At 35.7% G+C, this 15,698-nt stretch overlaps 1 protein-coding gene across 2 annotated transcripts in view; it reads left to right on the top strand.

Annotated features, from left to right (window-relative positions):
- Positions 1-4,600: 4,600 nt before the first annotated feature.
- Positions 4,601-15,698, top strand: part of stol (voltage-dependent calcium channel subunit stolid) — a 46,659-nt gene continuing 35,561 nt past the window's right edge. For both annotated transcript variants that reach the window (XM_017147399.3, XM_017147398.3), the window contains exons 1-2: positions 4,601-5,066; positions 13,145-13,226. In XM_017147399.3, the coding sequence (XP_017002888.1) occupies positions 4,954-5,066; positions 13,145-13,226 (195 nt within the window). In that variant the 5' untranslated portion in view covers positions 4,601-4,953. The remainder of the gene's footprint in view (positions 5,067-13,144; positions 13,227-15,698) is intronic.

Raw genomic sequence — 15,698 nt, 5'->3', positions numbered from 1 at the left:
GAGTTCGAATGGCGAGAAATCGAGGAATTGTGCCCCAACAGCCAGCTATCTTGCCCCAAAGAGCGCACTCAGTTCGTGGCGAGAATCTGGCGAGTGTGGATGCGTTCCGAGCAGAAACCGCGTCCAAACAAAAATTCACTTCTGCCCAATGCAACCCGAAACACCGATAAAAAAAGAAAGAAATACCAACTCAATGTGCAATATAAATTTGTTACACGGAAAAGTTTAAAGTGTTTTTCAACAATAAAGTGCTAGAGTGTTGCAAAGTCAGTTGGAAAATCTCTGTATTCGCCGCAGGATATCTTCAAAATCCAAACTTTGGAAAAAAAATCCAATACAGATATCCCTGTGTATATGTATAATGTATGTACGTGTGCGTGAACGTGTGCCCGTGATGGTAGTGGTGGTGGTGCAATAATTGTGAGCGCCAAAAAGCCGAAGAGACGAAGCCGCGCAGCCAAATAAATCTCTCGTCTCTCCTTTCGCGCTTCTCGTTTTCGCGTCGCCTTGCCGTCGCTTTCTCCAGTTCGAAAGTCGCGTAGTAAAAAGTGTCGGCAAATCTGCACCACCTCGCTGCACCACCCATCCACTCAACCACTGAACCACTCTGAGCCACTTGGCCACTTTGTTTTTGGTCAAGTCTTTCGCACTCTCGACTTCGAAATTCGAAATTGCGAATTTGGCGCGCACCGGAGCATCAAGTAAGTAAAGAAAAAAAGGACGAAAGTGTAAGAGAGGGAGGAGAGTCCTGCGAGAGAGCCAGTTTCCCCCCTTTGATTGCACAATAAAATGGGCAAAACAAAAAGCGAAATAACTAACGAAAGCGTGGCTACAAAATCCCCAAAATTCCCATAAATTGGCCAAAGTTTCAATTGATGAGAGCATAAATCAAAATTCGAATTCGTATACATATATACTATATGTCTGTGTGTGTGTGTGGGGGGAGTCCTTGTATTTTGCGCGCCCAAAGAAGTATGCTACGCCGTTTTACTATTTACTACTACGCACGCTCCCCCAAAAACATACCAGCACGCTCACACTCACATGGGCACATGGCACATAATAACGGTTTATCGTTTACTATAGCCACGCAGCTTACGCAGCTGCGTAAAATCTCAAGGCTTGACCAATACCCCGTAACCTCTGGCTGGCCTTCCAATTCCCCAACTCCCCCTAAATCCCCATCCCAAAGCTTGGTACCCATATAAAAGAAATACATGCTCTGTACATAAATCAATGTGTTTATAACAGGGCTTAGAGGGTAATTTTTTTTTTTTGTAAATTTACATTAAATCTACACATTTGACAAATAAACTTATTTTTTGGCACGTTCCATATCATAGAAAAAATAAGCATTTTAAGCAAAATATTCCGGCCTGTTCCAGTTTTCACTCGGAAGTGAATTTGATTTCATGCTAGCGGATTTAAGTCCGCCTGTCAAATGCTTGGCGGAAAGTTTCCAAGTGAATTTTTCGGAAGTTAACAGAGTAACAACGAGGGATATTTAAATCCTTGCAATTCTTTCGGAGGTGAGTCCTGGAACTGGTCTAAGAAATTCGATTCCGTGTGAATCTTTCGGAAGTGAAAACTAGAACAGGGCAGATTATTTCTTTCTAAAACTTTAAATAATAAATGCTTTCTTCTCCTTCTTTTAGTTTATTAAAATATAAGTATAATCTTATAATACAATAATATAATAATAATAAAGGAATCTTTGATTATAATAAAAAAAATCCAAGGATAATGTTTTTTGCTCTGTTCTTTTAACTCTATTCGACAGCATAACAAATATTTAAGTATAATTATAAAAAATATGGATGTTAGTTATTTTTTTTGAGAATCCAACGAAAAAATGTTAGGTTCTGATTATTTAATAAAAATAAATTAAAGAAATCATTTTAATATTCATGTTTGCAACTGATTTAAATAATTTTCCATTAATCTTAGTTTTTTAGAAAAACAGGCAAACAGACGTTTTTAAATAACTTAACTTACGGGTTTGGCAAATGAGCATTGTATATTCAAAACAAATGTAAAACTCAAATGCAAAAAGGGTCTTACAGCGTACAATGAACAATAAATATGTCATGTGACCGGCTTAAAAGCCAACAGTGAACAGATTTATAACTTATCAACATTTTCCACTGCCAGACACACAGACATATCCGTCTTTGGTTGTAAAAAAGTTTTGTACGCCACCTATTGAAATTTTCACAGGCACATTAATTCCATTACGAAAACTCCCAAGGCCATATTGCTTTTAAGCTGTCGCTGCTGTGGGCCAAACAAAACCAAAAAGTCAGGCCAAACATAAAACGGCAAAGGCAAACAAAACAGAAAGGCAAAATGTGCGGAGGGAAAAATCGGGATGGGAAAGGACGAATGCGCAGGATGGGGAAATGGAAAAAAGAATGGCAGGAGCTAGCGATATATGCGATATAATAAATCTTTTGTATAACACGCAAAACTTTATGAACGTGCGCCAACTATAAACTTTCACTTTCCAACAATGGTTTCGTCCGCTTGACGTTGCCTGATGCCAACGTTGCGTATACGCCATGTTGCACATGCTTTTATTTTTATTATCACTATTATTTTTTTTCCATTTTTTTCCCACCCAAGACCCCAACGGAAAAGGCTATTCCGATGGCGTAATCGTAAATGAGGGGATTTTCAGTTAGATGCATTACATTATCAATGAGTACGAGAACAGTTTTCAAAAAGAGGTATAAGGTGTGGGAAATTTCATCATATTCTTTTTGATGATTTATTTTTTAAGGTTATTCTTTTAATCAGATTTGTAGTAATTTTAATGCAACTCTAAGTTTATTATCAGTATCTAAGTATGTATTAAATATAAAAGCTTGATCATCATATCCATTATATTAAAACTGCTTTAAAGCAATCTCTAAACATACTGCATGACATATTATTCTTTATTATTAAGAACAATATGTTATTGGAAATAAAAAAAAAATAATGAAGACTCTTTTTTCCTAAATATCAAAATATTAAGTATATTGTAAGTTATTTTCAATATATAGTTTTTTGGTCCATAATTCCCAAAATTTATTGCTTTTATAGAATTTTATTGCATATAGAAAAAGAATGTATTATATGAGGAAATATTAGTTAGTTGATGGTTAAAGTAGCCTACTTTCTAGGGCTTGCATCGAAGTCGTTGACTTTGTGGTAGTTCTGCATGTGGTGCCGCTTCGACTTCGCATCCCCAGCGTGGATGGCGCTCCACTTCTGTCAAACTTTTTGATGTTGAGGCAGATGAGGAAACGGGGGAGGGAATCAGAAAAGCGTGCGAAATCCGGTTATATACACACACATATTATGTATATGTAAGTGCGTATTGGCCGCAATAAATTGTCTTTCTTTCTTTCATTCTTCCCTTCTTGCGGATGTGGTCGCAGGGTTTTTGGGCTGCGGAGACCAACGGCAAAGGCAAAAGCTTGCAGCGTGTTTAATGAAAATTATTACGCGATATCCTTGGGGACGCAGGATGTATGGCAATGTGCGCCTTGTTAGGGGGTGGCATGCCCATACAAAAAAGGACGAATCTCTGGCAGGGCCAGGAGTGCGGGTGAATGAGTGAAGCCGCCTTCCCACACTGCGCATGTACGCCAGATTCGAGTTCGAGTTCTCGATTTCGAAAACATCCCGAAGTTGCGCCTGTCCGTGTGAGCGTGAGTTATGCCACTGCATCTGTGTGCGTGTGGGGCGGTGGGTGGAAACGCATTTCTAGGTCAAATCCACATGGAGCCAGGGAATAAGCCCCAGCCCATCGGCCCACAGTCCACAATCAAAATCGTAAAAACATATATTGTAGAAATATTTCTGGTCTGTTTGTGAACCAAAAGAAAACTATTCGCAAACCAAATCTCTTTCCAAAATAGAAGAAAATAAATATTTGAAGGCCGCAGACCGAAATTTGGCATATTTGTACAAATTTTTACTAATAGATATATAAGCATGCATATATTAATAATTATGGCCAGAAGTTTAAACTTTAAAGGATTTATACAATTTTAAGAAGACGATAATCTTATATATTCGTTATAAAGAAGATATCATTTTTACCAAACTGATAAATAACTGAATTGATAATAATAAATAATAATAATAATCTTATATATTCATCATAAAAAAGATATCATGTTCACCAAACTGATAAATAAATGAATTTTGTTGTATTACTTAATTGAGAAAGAAATAAGAAATTAAAAAAAATTAATAATCATAATCAGGAATACAAATAAGGAAAATTTAAGGAAATAGTTTCTTTCAAATAGTAAAATCAAATACTATAAATATTTAATTTTAAGAACAATTCAAAACATATCCTTGCATAGCTTGGATAACTTAAACGAATATAAAATAATAAAATATATCTCTTTTTCCTTTTTATTTCAGGTCAAAAGCACACTTAACTACATATCCAACTACCAGCTCAATTAACATTTATCACCAAAATATAAAAACCGCCAAAATTGCTTTGCAACAATGTTGAACATACTCGGAAAAAGCAATAAAAACTTTTGGCTACAAAAAATATCCGGCTTTAAATCGTTCATAACAAGTATATGAGAACGAAATATAATCCGAAACTAAAGTTGGAAAAACAAGTCTATCGCAAACTATAAAAATGCAATAAGAACGTAAAATAAAAACTTTTGTGATGCTGCAGAGAACATTTTTCGCAAAGTGTCAATAGGTGAAAGAAAAAAATAAATCAATTAAAACGGAAATTCTATTTAATTTGTGAACTGTTCTGTGGTGCTTATCCCATGTGCCGAGCACGCGAACAATAAAACAAAAATTTATACAATTTGGAAACGCAGAAAATCGATCGATAGCCGCAAACCAGGGATTTTGGATTTGAATTTAATCGTGAACTATCACAAAACAAATTGATCCACATAAATACGCACACGGACAGCAAAAATGGAGAGCAAACACTGGAGCTGCTTTGTGGCCATTGTGCTGGGCGTGCTAATATTCAAAATGCACATATTTGTTGCATTCGCCGATCAGGATGAGGATATACCGCACAACGAGTAAGTTTTATTCATCATCCAGCATCTGACATCCGACAACCGACAACGCCAACAGTTTCAATTATGCATTTGTCAAATATTTTGCCAATTTCCTCGAACAGGAAATTAATTGTAAATTTGTTTATTCTACCCCGAAGCGTTTCAGCCTTTGTTTTGCATATACCTATATAATTTACCACGATTTCTCGTCAACATTTCAACAAACAAGCTGCTGCCAACATGAATGCAAGTTTTAAATGTTTTTAGTTTTAGTTTTGGTGTTGAGTTTTCCGCTAAATAATTGAGCTAAACTAATGACAGTCAGATGTTAATAAATATTAAGCTGAGCATAAATACAAAATTCAAGTAACAATTTAATTTAGATATTCATGTAGACTTAACTTATATTTCTACAAATCTTGTGGGCATTTCTGAAGCCATAAAATTAATTTAAGTCTTAAAACGCCCCATAAAGTTTTAGTTCTGTAATTATTTTGTATATAAATGTTTCATGCATCATCGGGATTCTATGTATACCAAAATCTCTTGTGTGAAACTTTTGCCATTCGTTTGCCTTTATAGACCGATTTATTTATGATTATTACTTTGTTTACCACACACAGATTGGAATAAAATCGGTTCACTCCCGCTGGCTTGATCTTTATAGTTATAGTTATAGTTATCGTTTTCGTACAAGAAGCATATTGAAGGGGATGTCACAGAAATGGCCAGTTTCATTAAAAATGTGCATAAATGAAAAATAATGAGTGACAAAATGCCATCAAGAAAGAAAGTCTTTTCCCATTAAGTATACGCCAAGATGTCTATGAATTTTATATATAAGTAGATGGAAACTCGAATTCTATTAGTTAAAGGTTCGGGGAAAGTGAGGGTCTGACTTTCTGATGTGACGACGCACAGTGGCGCCTTTTGACTTTTTTTTGGTAATAAATCATAACTTTTGAACCAGTGAAGATAATTGAATTTTGTAAACGGCAAATGATAGATAATTGATCCACCTTTCAAATTATTGCTTGAGACAGGGAGTGGGCGTGGCAGAGGCGTACTTACAAATCGGCAAAGTCAGAATTTAAAAACAAATCCATTTTTTTCCGACAAAAAAAAACTTTTTTTAAAAAGTTTTTGTTTTTTTTAGTTTCTTTTTTCATGTTGTAATTTTTAAAACTTTTAAAAAAAAAATAAATAAAAAATTGGAATTTTTAAAAAAAAATTTTTTTTTTTTTAAAAATTACGTTTTGTTTAGTTTATATTTTTATTTTTTAATTTTTAAAAAATAAAAAAACAAAAAAAAAAATAATTAAAGTTTTTTTTTAAAATTAAAAATTTTTATATTTCATGTTTTTTGAAATAATGGTCACAATTTGGTAAACTTGGTAAATCCAATAGACTTAACATTTCTGGACTATAATTACTAGATTCTAACTCTGTGACAAGGTTGTGATTCCATGACCTTAAAATACAGTTTGGATTCGCACATACTAAATTCAATGCTTAGGCAGCGTAAGTTGTTTTGAGCTGGCAAAAGTGGCTATTTTCGTTTCTGAATTACTTTTAAACGTAATTTTTTACAGTAATATGATGTATACCTTTTTTTAAGGAATCTCAAGGGCTATACAGTTTGAAGTTTTAAAGGGAACCGTTGAAACCGTTTTTGAGAAAAATATAAAAGGCTAAAAAAAAAGCTTACAAAAAATTTGTTTTGTGCATATCTTTTTAAATATTACATTTACACAAATTACATACAGAAGGCGCTTAAAGCATTTTAAAATACCTTTCAAACGAGATACAGCACAAGTCTGTAGCTTAAGTACTTTAGAAGTTACGGCCTTCCGTATTTTAGCTATTTATAGCTGTTTTTCCGCTAAACCAGCGGGTTTTTTCCAAAAGTGGTAGAACTAAAGTTTCTTATATCGAGCTGTTGAACATAATATAAAATTTTCAGGACTTTAACACAATGTTTTGGACAAGGTTGCGCCATATGCAATTTCTGGGACCATGACTTTTTTACCTTTTTTGGCTCTTAAAACCGCGGACGCAGGCGGACGCAGCTACAACTTTCGTAATATCAAGAAGAAAGTCCAAATAACGTTTTACGGAAGTATAAAAAAAATAGTATTAAATAGTTTTTTTTTATTTTCCATCAAAGTTGAAAAATATGGAAAAAATGGACGTTTCGCAAATAACTCATAACTAAGAGATGCGCATGGCAAACTGCAATATGTTTTACTTTTTTTACTCTTAACTAACACACCAATCCGTGGAAAAAAGAAGCAAAGCGATTCGAAACCTAGTTTTTAAGAAAAAACCCCCCGGAAGTGCGAAAAATTACCTAAAAACGGTGTGTTTTTTTTAAGTGAAAAATTGTTCAACTTTGAAAATTCATATCTTTTACAAAAATTTTTTGATTTGAAAAAGGGTTACATATTTGTAATAGTGGATCAATTACCTGTCGATTGGTATGGGTCACAACTTTCTAGGACAAAGTCGAAAAAGTGATTTATTGCACGTTTTTTGGCGCAAGGCGCCACTGTGCGACGCGATACTTTTGTACGATGTGTGCGTATCTAATGGATATATAATAGGATTTTGCAATTAGCTTCACACGGCGACTGGTGGGCGGTTGGATGGGTGGTTCAGTTCGGTTTGGTGTAGCGGAGAAAGGCAGCACACGTAACCGCAACGTTCACTTGGCTAATTAACCCAAAAACCAACTGCCATTTGCAGGCAAGGACAACTGCCGGCTGATGGGAATTTCGGGGGTAGCGGGGGGTCTGGCGACTAGGATGGAGACCAGAAACCGGAACAGACACACTAAGTGATTTTTTTGGGTTCTGCTTTCGTATCTAATGTCACTTTTATTTATTGAAATTAGTTTTGGCATGTGGTTTTTGTGTTGAAATGCAATTAGTTATTTGTTGAAGCGTTTCTTTCTGGTTCTAGGTTTAATTTGGTTTTTGGGGACATCCAAATGAAAGTATATTCTAATAAAGACTACATTTAGTAGCGCATATGAGAAAATTTATTTATTTTTATTTATGGGATATAAAAACTACGTTTAGTTGTCTAAAAGTATGTAGTGAATTAATTTTACTTTTGAGTTAAAAATATATTGTTGCATACTTTTAGACAGCTATTTAAAATTAAGACAGCTATTTCTGTGGGATTTTGATTTTTGTGCGCACTTTAAAAATCATTCTATAAGAAGCTATAGATCCTTTAGTATTAATTGTCCCGCTTTCGAGAAACAATTTTCCTAACTCTTTGACTCAATTTTTTCCTTGTCCATCTTCGACTGCTGACATGTTGTGGCACATGCGTAAAATAAATTTCATTAATTTGAAAAACAAACTTTTGCTTTCGCTGTTGGCCGGGTTTCTTTCGACTCAACTCGACTCCTCTCCTTGCTTCTCTAGTGTCCATGTTGCCATTTGCTTTATGTCACTGCAGAAATTCAATTAAATTTATTTCAACTTTTGCTGGCAGGCGACAAAAACAAGCAAGTGCCTTGAGGGTCCGAGGCTTTGACGATTATGTTTTGGCATGGCCCGTTGATGACGATGATGAAGTTGGGTCCTGCTTCTGGATACTGAGTTCTGGATACTGGATTCTGGGTCCTGCTAGTGGCATTGGTCCTGTGCGCTTTTGCTTTGACCCAAATCCCGGTCCACATTAAAGGCGAAGTCGAAAGCGTTGTTTTCCCTCGCCTGGCCCGCTTTTCCTTTGGCCTGGCCTTCACGGATTTTCAACGGGTTTTCCTTAGGCCGTCCCAACCCATTCGTTTGCCTCATTTTCAGTTGCAGTTGCAGCCATTGCCATTTTAATGCCTCGTTTGCTTAAGGATCCCCATCCCCATCCTCAGCCTCCTTCATCCAAAGGCAGTTGCATTGACAGCCTCTTATGGGTCACGTGCCGTGGCCAGAAACTTTAATTGAAGGAAAAGGGGACGGCCTGTATCAACAGGATTGTTACATGATTCCTTTTCTGGCACGGCCTGCAGATGAGCGATCGATTCGGGGCCTCACACAACTCGCTTGGAAATTAAACGAACTGAAGGTTTTCTTTTTGTGCCAGTTTTTACTTTTCATTTAGTTGATTTTTTTATTCATGGTACTTAAAATTAAATTTAGAACATGAAAATATATATATTTTCAGAAAGATAATGTTAACGATTTGTCCTCCATAATTACAATGATTCTTAATATTTTCTTTATTTTTATAATTCTAAATTTAATTTAGATCTATGTACAAATATATATTTACTAGAAGAAATGTACAAGATTTTTCTTCAATAAATACAATTGTTCCTAATATTTTCTTCATTAAAAGCAATATTGACAGTTTTAAATTTTGGTTAGCTGAAGTAAACTTCCCTGCTGACTTTTAATCGTGCTGTTATTTTTTCGGATCTGCTGCAACTGGCACATTTGCTGCTTAAAACAATTTTGCATTCGAAACACTGCCATGTTTTTTGCTCGGGCGTGGCAGATCTAATTACCGGGGGGGTAGGCAGCTTAAGTGAATAAATAAAGCAAAATCAACAAAAACGGGAGCAAACAGAGCACTAACTACTTATGACAAATGACAGTGAAAGTGCATTAAGCAGAAGTTGAACCAGAGACACAAACAGAAGCGACAGCTGAGCTGCTGCGTCTAGCGCTTTATTTTCCTTTTTGTTTTTTATTTTATTTTCCACCTACCGCCAAACGTAATTCCCCCCTTAGTTTTATATATCCCCTTTTACGGGGATTTCGAATTAGCGTGGAACACAACAAATTAATTATCAAAGTTACTCCAGAACACACATTTCCGCAATTCAACATTAAGTAATAACAAATTCAGATTCAGTATAATGATTCTAAATATTTATTTTCGAAAAAAAAAAAAATTAACTAATGATTTAGAAATTCAAAATATTTAAATAACTTAGAACAGTTTACTGAATTTATTTATTTATTTTTTTTTAAAGGTTCACAATGTTGTTTTTTTTTTTGAGATCTTGAAGCATTTTTTTTACAACAAGCTATACAAAAACATTTTCGTGATATGATGATAATTATGATCTAATTAAACAGTCTTACCCATTAAGGACGACATTTTTCATTTATAAATATTACTTAAGATTTAACTTATTAATTTTTTTAAAGTAATAATTGAGTTAGAGCCTTCATAGTTTTTAAACCTTTAACTAAAGTGTCAATTACCAAGTTTTTAAAAATATTTTTTTTAGGAACTTTCCAGTTTCCTTACCCTTAAGCAAACCGAGTATTATTCAAAAACTACATGCTTTAAGGAAGATAGCTTTACCTAAATCCAAATTTAGTTTTACTTGGAGGTATTTACTCGAACATCTTAATACCCTTGCACACGTCGAGAGCGCATTGAAGTGCGCTCTTGTGATTGCGCATTCAAGCCTCTTGGCAGCATTGGCAGAAGGGGACTCATTTCAATTTCAATGATGCAAAATGGCAAAAACCCATTGACCTACTCTATGGGACAACTACTACTACTGCCTATTTCCACCTGCCTCGGCATAAACTTGGCGCTCCGAGAAAAGTGAAAAACTGCAAAGACAAACGTGAAGCGACCGAGAAGGACAACACAACTGTGAAAAATGCAATGGAACGAAACTGGTTCGATGGCTTTGGGTGTACCATATATAGTACTTGAGCATGACATACGTGGTTGGTTCGTGCTCAAAAAGCTGAGACAGAATAGAAAGTCACTACGAATACACCTGAGCACTCACATAGACATACGAACAAGCATAGTTTTAGCCATTGTCAAGTTTCTGGCCAAGCTGCAAAAATACAAAAAAGAAATATACACAAAAAAATCGATGTGTAAAACAAAATGTGACTTTTTATTTTGCTGGCCAGCAGGAAGAGTCCAAAGAATCGGAAAAAAGATTCTCCTCTACTTGAGGCCAAGAAGATGACGTTGATGGCCTTTCATTGCTGCTGGTTGCTTTAGACCCGATTTTCAATGTTTTTCTTGTTCCTTGTTGGATGTGTGTATAAGCATTGTTCCTTTGCTCTCGGTATATGTGTAGGTATGTGTGTATTTTCCGCACGAACATGGAATATTTTTTGATAGCACAAAACTGGAATAGAATTTTGTACTGGGTTTCTATGTTTAAAACCGAAATTTCGTTGTGCATGCCTGCTAATATATTTCTAGAGAATTTTTGCACAAATGCCTTTCTAGAATATAGGATTTGCTTGGCATTTAACTGTGTTTTGTGCAATTTGTGGATGTAGGTTTTTGTACATCCGGTCGAATATATTTTAAGCAAATCTTGCAAAATTTTTGATCATTTTAATTATTTTTTTATATAATCAATTTTTTTTAATATTTAGTTTTATATATATTTTTTATATTGATTGATGAAAGATCGATAGATTAGGTCAATAATATATTATTTAATTATTTAAACTAATTTTTAACTTTATTACCCAATCACTGTGGTCCCTATATTAATTCTGATAACTTTTTTCCTTTTTCCACATTCATTACCTTTTTAATTGTATTAAACTTAACTCGTATCCGTTAACTCATTGCTACTCAAAAATCATCCTATAGTTGACCCTTACATGGTGTTGCTCCCATTTAATTATCATCACTTGACCACCACCATCATCATCATTTTGCCAGCTCTTTGTTGTTGCCAGCCAGCCATCAGCATTATCCAATTTCAATCACTTTGTTGGCCACTTTATTTCGCTTCATTGTTTACGCTTTCATTGCTGCGGGCCACGAAGATGCGGGAAGTGCTGGCTTCTGCCTCCTCGGGAGTTTCCGTTTATAATACAATTTTCATATAATTTAAATTCATTTTTGGCATCGCTCGAGCCATAAAACTTTGTCTGTGGCCCGCTTGACTGCAGTTGCACTTCCTTCCCATTTTCCATTTCCCATCGCAATCTGCTGTCTTTTTCAACAACCAAACGACCCAACCTCCCTCGTTGGCCATATAGCATATAAACATGCGCTTATTTTGTATCTAGATGGGATCCTTTTCTTCGGTGTGGTGGCTCGCCGCCGCCGGCTCAACAAAATCAACATTGCGTATACGCAACGTGGCTGCGGTTCGAGTTTCCTTGGCTTCACCTCCCTTTTTGCCGCCACTGTATTGATATTGCAGATAATGCCATAAAATTGTGCAAATATTTTTGGGGGGCATTATTCAGCAAGGTCTTTACTCTGGCTCAACTTGACTTTGTTTTTTGGTAGTACTTTCTTTTTTTTTTTGTTGTTTTTTTTTTATAATATTCGTTGTATCAACGCTCAGACTTTTGGTTCCTCCTGCTTTATTTTCAATTTGCTGTTGCTCCAGTCACATTCCCCCGTCCCGAGACTTGTTTTATGAGCACTCGTTGTGCTGCTTTTGTTTTGCTTTTGACTTTCGCGCTTAGATTATAAATGTTTGGCAAATGTTTTCACAATAGTTGGCCGTTGGTCCTGTTGTTATCCCTCGACCCTTGAGAGTTTTGCCCTCCTTTGGCTTTCCCTCTTCTGTAATGAGTTTTGCTGCTGTCTTGGGGGTTTCTCAAGTGAGTTGGTCTTTAGTCAGGCTCTGCGAAATAGTTGATTTAGCCTTTTTTTGTTTTCGTAGTAAACTTTTCTTGCAAATATTGAAGAAATATTCTCCCAAAGTAATGATAATATTGGTTTTGTGCTCCGTCCAGCAAGCCATTTATTGCTTAATGAGAAATTTGTATGCTTCAACGTAATGAGATGGATATAATTTATGCGCAATTTTAAATCGATTTTAATTGATTTTTAATCAGTCACGTGTCATTGAATGGCAGTTGTAATGAGGGCTAATGGCTTAAAAAACATTAAACGATTTCAGAGGAAAGTGATAATTATAAATATTAAAGTCGCAAAGAAATAAAAAGTGGGACAACAGGCTTATCGTTTAAAGTCCAAAGGCCATATTAATGTTGAAAGCTTGTCTTTTTAAACTAAAAAGTTTGCTATTTCTAGAATTAAGTTTAATTAAAAATTATCAATAAATATTTTAGAATTTAATTGAATAATATGCACTGATATTATAAAATTATTATAACTTTTTGCAGGGTTCGCAATTGGGCGCTGAAGTTCGGCGTTGACTTGTGGGAGTTCGGACGTCAATTCACCAAAATGAACGAGATCAAAAGTGTAAGTAATTAAGTCGGCCAAATGGCTAGACTAACAATAAATACGCTACACGATGCGAGTGATAATTTAGACATATGTATCTGATAATCCTGACATGTGGCTACGACCGGTCGCATTGGTTAATGGCTTCGATTGTCTGGCTGGGTTTTAGTCGAAACAAATACACTTAAGCTCCTTGGCCACTTAGTTGAACTTATCGATAAGAAACGAATATATCGATAAAAGCTTTGAATGGCTCGGCTTAGTGGAAGCTTAACTAGCAAATGCGTCAATTTTTAGTGTTTTCTTTGACGTTCTTATTTGGTTTTGTGTTTTTTTCCTGCTTGTTTGTTGGCCCTAATGCAATTTAAACACAAATAAGGCTAATTGGGGGGGTAAACCGTGGGTTAAGCGGGCTGAAATAAGTATGTGTGTGCCTGCCTGCTATCTATGTTAATAAGCATGACTGTGTTTGGATTTGGTTGACTGCGTGGCCTGCGGTGAAAGATGGTGGCTTCCAAGAGGGCTTTCTTCCCCTTTTTCCCTTCAAGCAGTCGCGTATTTTCGCGTTTAATCAGACGTGCATGAGTTAGTGGCTTGGTTTTATTGGCCGAGTGTGTACGTTGTGATTATGTGCGAGAGAATTACGCTTATGCGGATTTACATACAGAAAAGACTCGCATTTAATTCACTCTATTATAAACAGAGTACATGGTATTTGCAATTTTTAAAAAAGTTTTTTATTTCAAGCTGACCGTAAATGACTTACTTTGTTTTCCATTAAAATAACACGATACAAGATACTGATAAAATATCGAAAATATCGATACCGCCAAATATCGAAATTATTCAAGCTCTAAGCACAAAAATAGCATGCAAAATGCATATGCAAAGCCCATATCGTTTTTACATGAAATTCTCTTTTCGACCATATCAAATTTTCCTGGCCGCATATCAAGGTAAAATTGATATTACATAATGTTAAATCGATCTACGTTGATCTACTATGAGATGGTGCTTTAAACTAAATTTATGGTAAAAAAAATAATAATAATATAAATAATGATTTTTAAGTGATGATGATCTTGCTGAAAGAACCTCAGATAAGGGTATAAATATCAGGCAAATTATACAGAGAAACAGGGGTGGAGGGGAAAGGACAAGGATCCTGTTGGGACGAGGGAAAAGGCGGAGGAAGCGACAGGATTCGGAGCCAAAAAGGCAGCTAAAATGCAAATAAATTTGCTGGCTGTGACTGTCATTGAGTCTGTAATTGTCAAGTGCCTTGTTGCTGTTGCTTTGCCGTACGTGTATGAGTGTGTGTGTGTGTCATTGTTGTTGTCCTGACGGTGGGTGTGTGTGTGTGTGCGTGTGTATGGGTGCTGCTGTCGCTGACAACGTTTGTTTGTGTTAATTTAAAGCGCACGTCCCTTACAACGAACAAAAAAAATGAAAACCTACGCCCAGATTGAATTAAATATCAAGTATACGCCGCGTTGTGCGTTTGGCGGAAATGCTCCCTGTGTGTGTATGTATACGCATGTGCTTTATAAACATTATATCATACCATTTTGTGCGTGTGTAAGTTGATCTGTCCTTCCGTCGGCTGGTTTTTTTGTTTGTGTGCCGTGTTGGTGGTTATGTGAGTGCCGCCCTTGTTAACGCCTTTCACTTTGGCATCAACCTTTCGATGGTTTGGCCAATAAATTGTGTATATTATAAAATTATTGACAAGTCACGCTTAAAAAAGGGGTTTACGGTGGTTTCGTATTTAAACCGTGTGCTTAAATTATTAACACCGTATTGGTATCAAATTTTAATTATAATAAGTTGTATATAAGTTGTTATAATTTTAGAAAAAAGGTTATTTAATAGTCGATTTAAAAAATTCAGAAGTTGAGTTTTAATATTTGTTTGATAAAACAAGAGAGAACGCTATAGTCGGGTGCCCCGACTATCAGATACCCGTTACTCAGCTAAAGGGAGTGCGAAAGAGATGGAGAAAAACTTTGATCCGCCGTAACTTTTTAACGAATGGTCCGATTTAAAAAATTTCTTCTACATTTCGATAGGTATTGATAAACACAATAAAACTGCATTTTTACTTTTCCAAAATATTGAAATTTTTAAAATCGTATATATGCGATTGTGGGCGTTAGAGGGGGCGTGGCACCCTTTTGAAACAAACTTGCGCTGCGTAGGAACTCCTAGAATCTGCATGCAAAATGTCAATCTTCTAGCTTTTATAGTTTCCGAGATCTCAGCGTTCATACGGACAGACGGACAGACAGACAGACAGACAGACAGACAGACAGACAGACAGACAGACGGACAGACGGACAGACGGACATGGCTAGATCGACTCGGCTAGTGATCCTGATCAAGAATATATATACTTTATGGGGTCGGAAACGCTTCCTTCTACCTGTTACATACTTTTGCACGAATACAATATACCCTTTTACTCTACGAGTAACGGGTATAAATATAATC

Source organism: Drosophila takahashii, chromosome 2L, assembly GCF_030179915.1.
Source record: "Drosophila takahashii strain IR98-3 E-12201 chromosome 2L, DtakHiC1v2, whole genome shotgun sequence".
In the NCBI taxonomy this organism is placed as follows: domain Eukaryota; kingdom Metazoa; phylum Arthropoda; class Insecta; order Diptera; family Drosophilidae; genus Drosophila; species Drosophila takahashii.
This window is presented reverse-complemented; position numbering and strand designations above follow the sequence as displayed.